This window comes from Palaemon carinicauda, chromosome 25 (assembly GCF_036898095.1).
Source record: "Palaemon carinicauda isolate YSFRI2023 chromosome 25, ASM3689809v2, whole genome shotgun sequence".
NCBI classification, from domain to species: domain Eukaryota; kingdom Metazoa; phylum Arthropoda; class Malacostraca; order Decapoda; family Palaemonidae; genus Palaemon; species Palaemon carinicauda.
In genome coordinates, this window is record NC_090749.1 from 56,270,502 (window position 1) to 56,283,001 (window position 12,500).

Consider the following 12,500-nt stretch of genomic DNA (forward strand, 5'->3'; position numbering starts at 1 on the left):
ATACCTCGCTCCGAAGTAGTGCACCCTGTTATACCCTTATTTCATGGAGTGTTACGAGATAGTGAAGGGGGAGATGTTAGAGATGATGGAAGAGGCTAAACATTAATGTTTGTTAATGTTTTTAAGATATTATAATTGTTCATTACTTATTATATCGTTTATTTATTTCTTTATTTCCTTTCCTCACTGGGCTATTTTAACCTTGGGTATATAACATCTTGCTTTTCCAACAAGGGTTGTACTTTAGCTAGTAATAATAATAATATAAAGGAACTCACCACTCAGTAAGGGTGTGGCTGGGTGAGCTAGGTGGACTTTTTAAAGCTAGCTTCACATGAGCAGATTGATGATGCGCGGTTTAAATATCAATGAGCGTTAATGAGGCCTTTCCCATGCTGTCTGCTCGGTACTGGTAACTCGCTTGGTTCCAGTACAGCGGCTTACTGAAACCTAGCCGCCACATTGATAACCCGCGTGGTTCCAGTATAGCGGCTTATTAAAACCTAGCTGTGTCACTGATAACCCGCGAGGTTCCAGTAAAGCCGCTTATCAAAACCTAGCCACGGGACTAGTAACCCCCGTGGTTCCAGTATAGTGGCTTATTAAAACATACCCGGGGCACTGGTCTCCCCCGAGGTTCCTGTATAGCGGCTTATTAAAACCTAGCCGGGGCACTGGTAACACGCTTAGTTCCAATATAGCGGCTTATTGAAACCTTGCAGCCGCATTGACAACCCACATGGTTCCAGTAAAGCGGTTTATTAAAACCTAACTGCGGCTCTGGCAACCCGAGTGGTTCCTGTATAGCTCTTTATTTAAACCTAGCCGCAGCACTGGTAACTTGAGTGGTTCCAGTATAGCGGCTTATTAAAACCTAGCCACGGCACTAGTAACCTCGCTGGTTCCAGCATAGCGGCTTATTAAAACACAGCCGGGGCACTGGTCTCCCCCCGTGTTTCCTGTATAGTGGCTTATTAAAACCTAGCCGGGGCACTGGTAACAAGCTTAGTTCCAGTATAGCGGCTTATTGAAACCTAGCAGCCGCATTGACAACCCACATGGTTCCAGTATAGCGGTTAATTGAAACTTAGCTGCGGCACTGGCAACCCGATTGGTTACAGTATAGCTCTTTATTTAAACCTAGCCGTGGCACTGGTAACCCGAGTGGTTCCAGTATAGCAACTTATTAAAACCTAGCCGCAGCACTGGTAACCCGCGAGGTTCCAGTATAATGGCTTATTAAAACCTAGCCACGGCAATGGTAACTTGCAGGGTTTCAGCATAGCGGCTTATTAAAAACTAAGAGGCCGCACAGGGAAAATCCTTGTGTGAAGACATGCCTCGTAACAAGTGGAAATATTTCTGCACGGTAAAAATTCGCACGTAAGAAGCAAGCCTTAAGAGTCAAGTGTACCAGAAGTTCTTGTGTCCCACTGTATTTACTATCAATATGTGACTATCATAAGTCTTAAATGTTGGCATACTTTATAGATAATGAGAACCACAATTAAGGCAAACTAATACTTACGTTAAACATAAACGTGAGGTTGTAAACTGGAGGGTTCGCTCTTGTGACACACGTCAAAGTGGCCGAACTTCCCTCCCGAAGCCCTGAGGAGGGCAACCCCGAATCCAGGCTGCTGCTGCTGCCAGAGTCGATGCTGATGGTGGCTTTGGGCACGTCTGCAAAAAAATAATATATATTTATTACATAAAAGGTTCTTCCTAATCGGGTAGTTGAATCAGTAGAACTTCAAAAGTTTAAACTCGCAGCAAACGCTTTTATGTTGAACCGCCTGACATAAGTCTTTTTATAGTTTATATATGAAATATCTGTTTTAATGTTGTTATTGTTTTTAAAAGATATTCTTTTAATTTTTCATTACTTCTTTTATCATTTATTTATTTCCTTATTTCCTTTCCTCACTGGGCTATTTTTCCCTGTTGGAGCCCTTGGGCTTTATAGCACTTGCTTTTCCAACTAGGGTTGTATCTTGGCTTGTAATAATAATAATAATAATAATAATAATAATGATAATAATAATAATCGGCCAATAGAAACAGACGAAATTGTCTCAAATTTTATATTACTGGTTATCAATGCAGTTTGTAGCTTTAAAAGAAAATTATAATTGTGGAGCAATGATGAGATAAACGAACAAAATAGTAAATTAATAAGCAGATAACTATAAAAATATTACTACTATTAGTCTTCGGCACTTTTTGCTTTCCCTATATATTATTCAACCTTTCTTCCTCCGTGAGTCTAAAGGTTTCTCGCTTAATTTGTCGTCATAAAACCTCTCTATATTTATATTTCATACTTTGTTTGGGCCTGGGCTACTTTAGGACAGCATTTTTTCTGAATCCAAGAGTCGTGGCTCTTTCAAAATTAATATTACTGATATAAACGAGGCAACCTGAATCGAATTACATGAATTAATCTCTTCGTTGAATCATCTTTTTTAATCATAAATTATTGTTAATTTTCCTTTCAAGCTTACGACCACTTGACCACATAAATCAGAATAAATACCTAACAAATTTAAATGAGATAAAGAAAAAAAAATTGCAATTAGGTAAAAATGGCTGATTTTTAGGTTAAGGGAGATTTGAAAGAAACAAGGTTTTACTTCGGTGATGATCTGCACAGAAGAAATATTTTCATTTGCATATTTTAATTGCTAATATATATATATATATATATATATATATATATATATATATATATATATATATATATATATATATATATATATTTATATACATATATATATATAAATATATATATATATATATATATATATATATATATATAAATTAGAAAATTGAAAGGAGGAGAAGCTAAATCATAGGAGTAGACGTGAATGATAGTGAGGAAGAGAAATATTGATATGAGGAGGTAGTGGACGAAATGGGTTTGGAATTAGAAATGAGAATAAGGAGTATACTGTATATTAGAGATGGCTCAGAATTTTGAATTAGCACCCATGAGTGTATGAAACAAGGTTTCAGATGTCTGATAAGCACCTGGTTTCAGAGGTCTGATAAGCACCTGCTAACCTAAGATAAAGGAGTGAAAAGCCAAATAAGTTACATCCTGGTTATATGAGCTGGCAAAAACAATGTGCTAAACTGTAAGGTGATTTTGGGTGAAGCATGTGTTAAACACCATAGACTCGTAGAGATGGATTTTGAAACGAGAGATAGAAAACCCAAGAAAAGATATAGAATGAATGTTTGGGACCTTAAAGGAGAAAAGAGAGAGTAATTTAGGAGGATTGTGTGAGAAAGACGAGTGGAAAGGTTGAACTTAACAGATTTGGAGAGGGCAACAGAAGAAAATATCTGGGTGGGTATGAAAGAAATATGTGCAGGGGAAACGGAGGAATTACTTGGAAGAACCAGGGGATATGGTGTGTCCAAAGGAGAAAAGTGTTGGTGGGACAGAGAGGTGCAAAAGTCGGTTAAAAGAAAATCAAGGTATTTAAGGACTAGAAAGTTGAGGCATGCACACCGGGCAGAAGAACTCTACAGAGAAGAAGAAAAAGACTCTCGGGGGAAAGTAAGTACAGGTGTTGGAAGAGTAATAGAATAATAGAATTAAAGGCAACGAATAAAGGAAGAGAAAAGGATATCTATACGATTTCAAACTTGGAGTCATCAGGGATAGAGATGAAGATATATTGCATTAGGATAGAGACATTAATTAAGAGGTGATGGAAATAGTATTTTGAATAACTTTCTTGGTTAGAGTTCTCTTGGTTGAGGGTATACTCGGGCACACTCTTCTATCTAATTTCTCTTCCTCATGTTTCGTTAAAGTTTTTATAGTTTATATAGGAAATATTTATTTTTATGTTACTGTTCTAAAATATTTAATTTTTCCTCCTTTCCTTTCCTCACTGGGCTATTTTACCTGTTAGGGCCCTTGGCCTTATAGCATCCTGCTTCTTCAACTATGGTTGTAGCTTAGCATGACAATAATAATAATAATAATAATAATAATAATAATAATAATAATAATAATAATAATAATAATAATAATAATGAATAATAATAATGGCAATTATTATTATTATTATTAGTGTTATTATTATTATAATAATAATAATAATAATAATAATAATAATAATAACAATAATAATAATAATAATAATAATAATAATAATACTGAAAATGAGAAAGAGTAGGGAGAAGCACAGAGGGTGAAGATACGGAATACAGAAGTGAATGCCCGTTTCACTGAAAAAAATAATAAAGCACCTGGCCCATCAGTTTCAAAATGAAATGGTCAAAATACTAGCTAAAGAGGGGGAACAATGGATGCTGGACTTGAGAGCAAAATGGATGAGTAAATAATGCATAAAGACTGGGAGGGGAGTCTAATATATCTATATCTATGCAGAAAGGTGTTATCATGGAAAGTAGTAACTATAAGGAGTTGAACTAACAGAGTAAGGTTTGAAAGTTTTTGAGAGAGCACTAGAAGAGAGATCGAGAGAGATTTTGACGATTGGTAAACAGCAGTATGGATTTATTGTGGGAGAGAGACTGTGGATGCCATCTTAATAGTAACGCAGCTAAAGTTAAAGAAGCTAAATGAAAACCAAAAGCTCCTCTGTACTTCGGGGGATCTAGAGAGGGCCTAGGATATAATACCAAGAGAAATGATGTTTTGGTGCTCGAGGAAAAGGAAAGTGGAGTCGGAGAAGTTGGTTAGATTGGTAGAGATAATGTATAAAAGAAGAGACAAGAGTAATAATAGCTGTAGGGCCAACAAAAACCTTTGAGGTTAGTGTTGGATTACATCGGGGGTCAGCATTAAGCCCGTTTTTATGTGGTAGTCATGGATGTGTTAAGTGAAGACATCAGAAACAATGAGCCGTGGGAGTTTCTGAATGCAGAGGATTTGGTGCTTACAATTGAAAATGAGGAAGACTTGCACAAAAGTGTTTTAGAGAGGTGAAAGACTTTGGAGGGGGGTGGCTTGAAGGAAAGTTTGGATAAGACTGAAGGTATGGTGAACAATAAGAGAGGTAGAAACAGGATAGCCATACATGGAAGTAGAAGCTCTGTTATTGAACTGGTGGAATAACTCAAATAATGGGACCTACTATAAGTCCGGAGCAAGGATGCGAGGCTGAAGTTGAGGATAGGATGATAACATTTCTACTCCTGAATAGGTCCTTCCTTACCCAATTCCCCACCATCTTACCCTCCCTTGGTCCTATACAACCATAACGTACCCTAAACCCCTTTAACATCATGACTCCCATCCCTTTGTAACTTCTCAACAATTTTCAGATTAAACAATTCTTTCTCATAAGCGTCAGTTCTTAGCCAAACCATGATAGGCCCTCTCAACTTTAGTCTTCTCAGATTTTACCACCATTCTCCTGGTCCCTGCCCATTTACCTCGTGTCTAATCAGTAGTACATTGAGAGCAACACCCTTCTCAACTTTTTACAGACTAACCAGCATTGCAAAACTTGACATCCATTGAGATGGCATGGCTACAAAGACCAAACAAGCAAATGATCACAGGCACCCAGTCTACATCCATCGTGATACAAGAAGACATCTGAAAGCACGGAAGAGCTTCATGACCATGAAAGCACTAGATATCAGAGCCTTAACAAAATACAGACTACTAAATGGAGAGCGAGTGACAGTCAGACCACTAATAATGCCCTCCCTAAACCTAGTGAAAACCTGCCCTTTGGATTCTCCCTTACCAGGCGGAAACGGGTCACGCTGAATAGGATAGGAGAGAGCCTCCAGATATGGGGTTACACAAACTCGGCTGCATGCCACTACGGTGAACCAATCCAAAAAATGAGTCCCATTTTCTGTAGCTTACAATTAGGGCCTACCTGTTCGGACACGAAACTAAGAACAGCAACCGATACAGCACTCCAATGGATAACAAAATGTCGGGATAAGATTAAGATGATATTAGTAAACAACCCATTTCTACCTTTCCTCTGTTTCCTACCTTCCAACCTTTCTCCAGGTCAACTACTCTTTTACCACAGCTTTTCCACTTTTGAATGACACTTTATTAACTTATGTCTCTCCTCCAAATCTAAGTCCCTCCCCTATCATATGAGGTCTCCTGCTCCTAACTGACAACCCCTTCAATAGATCCGTATACACTTCTACTACACAATACTTTAAATCCAACACCCTTTACGACAGGTCTCGCACAGCAAAACGAAAACCCTTTCTATTATACCCAACCCCTCCTTTACCTCATACCTTCGTTCCAAACTCTCTCCTTTACCACATGTCTATATCCCAAACCTCTTCCTTTACCACAGGTCTCTATCCCCAACCCCCTACTTTACTAAAGGTCCCCATCCCCAACACATTCCTTTACCACAGGTCTCTATTCCCAACCCCTACTTTACCAAAGGTCTCAATCCTCAACTCCCTACTTTACTACAGGTCTCAATCCACAAACCCCTACTTTACCACAGGTCCCAATCCACAAACCCTTACTTTACCACAGGTCTCTATCCCCAATCGCCTACTTTACCTCAGGTCTCTATTCTCAAAACCCTACAATACAACAGGTCTCTATCCCAAACCCCTACAATACCACAGGTCTCTATCCCCAACCCCTTCTCTACCGTAGGTATTCATCCACAGCCCCTTCTTCAACACAGGTCTAAATCCGCAGCCTCCTCTAACACAGGTCTCCATCCCAACCTCGTCCTTTGTCACAGGTCTCTATCTCAAAACACTCCTTTGCCACAGGTCTTTTAACCCAACCACTCTTTTGTCATGGGTATGTATCCCCAATCCATCCATCAACATGGTCTCTATCCCCAACCAATTATTTGCCACAGGTCTCTATCCTCAACCTTTCCTTTCCCAAAGTCTCCATCCCCAAACCAATCCTTTACCATAAGTCTCCATCCCCAACACCCTCAATTACCATAGGCCTCTATCCCACTCCTTTACCACATGTATGTATCCCCAGCCCACTTCTTTACCCCAGGTCTCTATCCCCAACCCCTTCCTTTATACAGGTCTCCATCCCCAACTCCCTCCTTTACCACGGGTCTCCATCACCAACCCTCTACTCTACCATAGGTCTCCATCGACAGCCCCTTACTTTACCAAAGCTTTCCATCCCCAGCCACACTCCTTTAACACAAGTCTCTATTACCAGTCACTTCATTTACCACAGGCAAGGCTGGTAGTACGGTACGGTACGGAATGTTTTTCCGTACTCCATACCTGGCTAAAATACCGTACCATAATTTCGTACCGTACTATCAATAATTTTTCCGTACTGTACAGTACAGAAAAAATACCGTACCGTAATTCCGTACCTTTACCGTACTAATATGGCTGCTGCTGCTAAGGATATTTGTAGTAATATTTAATACTGTTCCTTTGTTTTTAATACAAGACCAAGAGTATTCACTTTTGGATTCATAAAACATGTTTTGCCATGAAAATATACCGTATATTTAGTACGTGAAATATAGTGTATGAAATATTATTCAAAATATTTCCCAGTATTATGACTCTTTGGATAATAATAATAATATTGTTGAAACCATCACTTCCTCTTTTAAGGATTTTATTATGAAAAAAAAATGTACAATAATCTAATCATTAATAGAACTTAAAAGCATTACCTGATGTTACCATGTAATAAAATAAACTAATTTTTTTTCTCAACATTCAAAAGTTACGATGTCATGAAATAAAATAAATCTTTTGTTCTCGACATTGATAAACTAAAGTTACAATGTAAGAAAATAAACTAAATATTTTTTCTCAATATTCATAAACTAAAGTTAAGAAGTAATAAAATAAATTAATTTTTTTCTCGACATTGATAAAATAATGCTTGTAGCCGAGGCTATAGGAAACTTTACAACTTACAAATGCAACACCACAACTTTACAAATTACAAATTCAAGACCGCGTAGAGCTCAACTCCCTGTTTCACTCACTCTGAGACTGAGTCACTCGGATCATAAATTTCGGTCACTGGCTCACTGCACTCAAACGTATTGTATATGAATGACTAGCACGCAACGTAAACAACACTTGTAGTGGCAGACTGGCAGCACACACACTCAATAGCTCATAGTTAAGCATAGAGCTTTTCTGGGGGAAGACTCTTCCGAAGCACAATATAGGATTATATTTGTGATGCTTCAAACTTTTGTTGTTATTACTTCAAGAATTAGACACAGACGTCACATGTTGATAAAGGAATTAACACATGCATAGTATATTACAAACTGAAATATAAAATACCTTAGTATTCTACAAGTGAAATCTTTTTTAGTCCAGTCAATTGCTGGTGTCCAAATATGCATTAACAGTAATTGCGTAGTGATAGATATCCAAGCCTAAGGTAAGGTACGGTACGAAATTTGCATATTTTTTTCGTACCTGAACCGTACCGTACCGTATCTTGGTAAAATTACCGTACCGTAATTCCGTACCGTACTTATAGGCTAAATATCAACCGTACCGTACCGTACCGTACGCCAGCCTTGACCACAGGTCTCCATCCCCAACACTATCCTTTAACACAGGTCTCCATCCCCAACCCCATCCTTCAACACGGGTCTCCATCCCCAACCATATCCTTTAACACAGGTCTCCATGCCCAACCCCATCCTTTAACACAGGTCCCTATCCCCAACACCTTACTGTACCATAGGTCTCCATCCACAGCCCGTTACTTTACCACAGGTCTCCATCCCCAACCCCTTCCTTTACCACAGTTCTCCCTCCCCAACCCCTTCCTTTACCCCAGGTCTCTATCCCCAACCCCTTACTTTACAAGAGATCTACAACCTCAACCCTTTCCTTTACTACAGGTCTCCATCCCCAACCCGTTCCTTTACCCCTTCATTTACCACAGGTCTCTATCCCCAACTTCTTCCTTTACCACGGGTATCCATCCCCAACTCCTTCCTTTACCACAGGTCTGTATCCCCAACCCTTTCTGCTACCACAGGTCTCCATCACCAACCCCTTCCTTTACCACATGTCTCCATCCCCAACCCCTTCCTTTACCACAAATCTCCATCCCTAACCCTTTCCTTTACCACAGGTCTCCATCCCCAACCCCTTCCTTTACCACAGGTCTCCAACCCCAACCCCTTCCTTTACCGCAGGTCTCCATCCCCAACCCCCTCCTTTACCGCAGTTCTCTATCCCCAAACCCTTCCTTTACCGAAGGTCTCTATCCCCAACCCCTTCCTTTACCACGGGTCTCTATCCCCATCCCCTCCTTTACCATAGGTCTCCATCCCCAACCCCCTTCCTCACCACAGGTCTCCATCTGCAACCCCATCCTTTAACACAGGTCTCCATCCCCAACCCCATCCTTTAACACAGGTCTCCATGCCCAACCCCATCTTTTAACACAGGTCTCTATCCACAACGCCTTACTGTACCATAGGTCTCCATCCACAGCCCGTTACTTTACCACAGATCTCCATCCCCAACCCCATCCTTTACCGGAGGTCTCTATCCCCAAACCCTTCCTTTACCACAGGTCTCTATCCCCAGCCCTTTCCTTTACCACAGGTCTCTATCCCCAACCCACTCTTTCACCACAGGTCTCTATCCCCAACCTCCTACTATACCATATGTCTCCCTCCACAGCCCCCTACTTTACCATAGGTCTCCATTTCCAACCACTTCCTTTACCAAAGCTCTCTATCCCCAACCCCACAGTCCCCTACTTTACCACAGGTGTCCATCTTTAACCACCTCCTTTACCGAAGCTCTCTATCCCCAACTCCCTACTTTGCAATAGGTCTCCATCCACAGCCCCCTACTTTACCACAGGTGTCCATATCCAATCTCCTCTTGCATTATAGGTCTTCTTCTCCAACTCCATCCTTTACCACAGGTCTCAATCCCCAACCTCCACTTGTATCATAGGTTTCCTTCTCCAACTCCATCCTTTACCATAGGTCTCTCTCAATCTCCAACCTCCACTTGTATCATAGGTTTCCTTCTCCAACTCCATCCATTACCACAGGTCTCAATCCCCAACCTCCACTTGTATCATAGGTCTCCTTCTCCAACTCCATCCTTTACCACAGGTCTCTCTCAATCCTCAACCTCCACTTGTATCATAGGTTTCCTTCTCCAACTCCATCCTTTACCACAGGTCTCAATCCCCAACCTCCACTGTGTCATAGGTTTCCTTCTCCAACTCCATCCTTTACCACAGATCTCAATCTGCAACCTCCACTTGTATCATAGGTCTCCTCTCCAACTCCATCCTTTACCGCAGGTCTCAATCCCCAACCCCCTGCTTTACAACAGGTCTCCTTCCTCAACCTCCTCCTTCACCACATATCTCCATCCCCAACCTCCTCCTTTACAACAGGTCTCTATCTTCAACCTCCTTCTCCACCCCAGGTCTCTATCCCCATCCTCCTCCGGCACCATAGGTCTCCTTCTCCAGTTCCATCCTTTACAACAGGTCTCCATCCCTAACCCCCTCCTTCAAAACAGGTCTCCATCCCCAACCACCTCCTTCACCACAGGTCTCCATCACCAACCTCCTCTTGCACCATAGGTCTCCCTCTCCAATCCCCTTCCTTTATCACAGGTCTCCATCCCCAAAATCCCTCCTTTACCCCCAGGTCTCCCCACTCTTAAAACCAACCCTCCTGATGTCCTAGGATTCCTCAGGTGCACAAAATAGAAACAAAAGAAATAAAAGGGATGATCAATACACCATTGCATAGACAATCCATTGCCATGACACCTTCGCCAGGCTCTTTCCAATATAGTCCGCAAAGTGCTTTGTTGCATATCGTCATTTCTCTCGCAGCTTTCGGGATTCTCTTTCATTAATCATTCCACGGGACTATGTGTGTGTGTGTGTGTGTGTGTGTGTGTGTGTGTGTGTGTGTGTGTGTGTACATGCATGCAAACGAGTTAGAAGGTATCCATGAAGGCATTGCTGATGATTTTGTTTCGCGAAATGCGAATTTTGCCAAATTTAATTTTAAATATTCGCCGTAACCTATATGCTTACTTCATTAATATTTACCCAAGATTTTTAGTTTCTTAATGTTTATCAATATCCAATAAAATAGGTTTTTGTCTTAGTTATTTTTTTCAGATTTTGTTAATGATTTTGCAGAAATGGATTAAAATGTTCTTCCTCACATTTGCTCATACATGAAGCCATAAAATATGGAAATTTCACGAATGCTTAAACACGTTAATATTTCATAAATTGAGATATAAAAAATGCATCAAACTAACTTTTCGTGAAATTCAGGAAAATTCTCGACTCATTTTGCCATTGTACAAAATAACTGGCAAATTCAATATCATTAATTCACCTTATCTGCTAATTTATGATTTATATTTTTCTTGTCCCTCACATATTCTGTACTTTATAATCCCTTTGATTTACTTTCCTCATTGTTCTCTTCTTCCTTATATTCTGATTCACCTTCTCCAAAACATTTTAATAGTCTCTTCCACTCCTTCCATTTATCCACGTAATTTCTGCACCTCGCTTTCCATTCTTCCCTCTCTTTAACACCACAACTCCGTTCCAAACTTCTTTCCTCTTCTTCCCCTTCTTCAGAAGATCCCTGGAATCCATTAAGGAAGACCAAAATGGAACCAGCCTTCCTGAGGCAGGAAGATGGACCTGCTTATCGACAGGAAGAACAGACGACCACTGTCACTGTGGACTGCGCCTTCTTAAGGGTGACAGACACTAATAAGGTCCCAAAGGAGAGGTTCCAGGGAACCCTGAGAGGAAATAGCCATTTGAAGGCTTTAGGTTTACAATTGGACTGGTGAAGAACCAATGAATAGTTAAACTCCAGAGACGTGTTGCTGAAATATACCCTTGGGTAGTATTCATAATATTCATTCATTACTGTGTGAGGTTAGGAAGGGTTATGTAGATGATTCCAACAAAAAGATAACTATAATCTGTGGCTTCAGCAACATATCCATGCAACAAAGTTAAATTAGCCTCTAACTTTGGTCTTTGAAGGATCTGGGCAGATACGGGTTAAGGGAGTCCTATCAAGGAACAAGTAGGAGACTTGTATCTGTAACTAATTCCAAATAATAGAGTTATCAACTCAACCCCCTCTGCAAAAAAAAAAAAAAAAAAAAAAAAAAAAACTTTAATAGCAATTAATTACTAACAGTATGAGAATAATAGAAAATTTAGGCAATATAAATTTCTGTGGTGTGGGATAAGGGTTTAAAAGGGCATCATATAGGTATCTATTTTAAAAACCTTACAACTGAAATGACCAAGCAGGTTCTTCAGAAAATTGAACTATTACTAAATTACTTCCTTACTTATTGCACTATAGGATTAAATAAAGCTGATGAATTTTTAGAAGGATTTGGGCACTGAAGTTTCCAAGGAAGAGAGATCTGTATATGTGGTTAATTACGAAAGTAAATTGTTGGAATAGCCCAAGATGATCATTATGAAACAAAATAAGGAAAAT

The 12,500-nt window shown here is 40.0% G+C and overlaps 2 protein-coding genes across 2 annotated transcripts in view; one reads left to right on the forward strand and one right to left on the reverse strand.

Annotated features, from left to right (window-relative positions):
- LOC137619040 (uncharacterized) overlaps positions 1 to 2,520 on the reverse strand; it is a 468,558-nt gene extending 466,038 nt beyond the window's left edge. Inside the window, exons 1-2 of the mRNA XM_068349237.1 lie at positions 2,505 to 2,520; positions 1,529 to 1,683 (exon numbers count right to left, since the gene is read on the reverse strand). Of these exons, the coding sequence (XP_068205338.1) occupies positions 1,529 to 1,683; positions 2,505 to 2,520 (171 nt within the window). The remainder of the gene's footprint in view (positions 1 to 1,528; positions 1,684 to 2,504) is intronic.
- Positions 2,521 to 3,509: 989 nt separating this feature from the next.
- LOC137619041 (uncharacterized) lies at positions 3,510 to 10,579 on the forward strand. Its single transcript, XM_068349238.1, has 8 exons — positions 3,510 to 3,565; positions 6,324 to 6,762; positions 7,038 to 7,198; positions 8,667 to 8,966; positions 9,095 to 9,317; positions 9,414 to 9,605; positions 9,742 to 9,924; positions 10,034 to 10,579. The coding sequence occupies exons 1-8, from the start codon at positions 3,510 to 3,512 to the stop codon at positions 10,577 to 10,579; spliced, it is 2,100 nt and encodes a 699-aa protein (XP_068205339.1).
- The last annotated feature ends 1,921 nt before the right edge of the window (positions 10,580 to 12,500 follow it).

Excerpts from the sequence above, each read along its gene's own strand:
- LOC137619041 (XM_068349238.1), top strand. The coding sequence starts at position 3,510 with ATGCACACCGGGCAGAAGAACTCTACAGAGAAGAAGAAAAAGACTCTC. Across the intron at positions 7,199-8,666 it reads AGTCACTTCATTTACCACAG|GTCCCTATCCCCAACACCTT; the intron begins GCAAGGCTGGTA and ends CCTTTAACACAG. Across the intron at positions 9,606-9,741 it reads AACCCACTCTTTCACCACAG|GTGTCCATCTTTAACCACCT; the intron begins GTCTCTATCCCC and ends ACTTTACCACAG.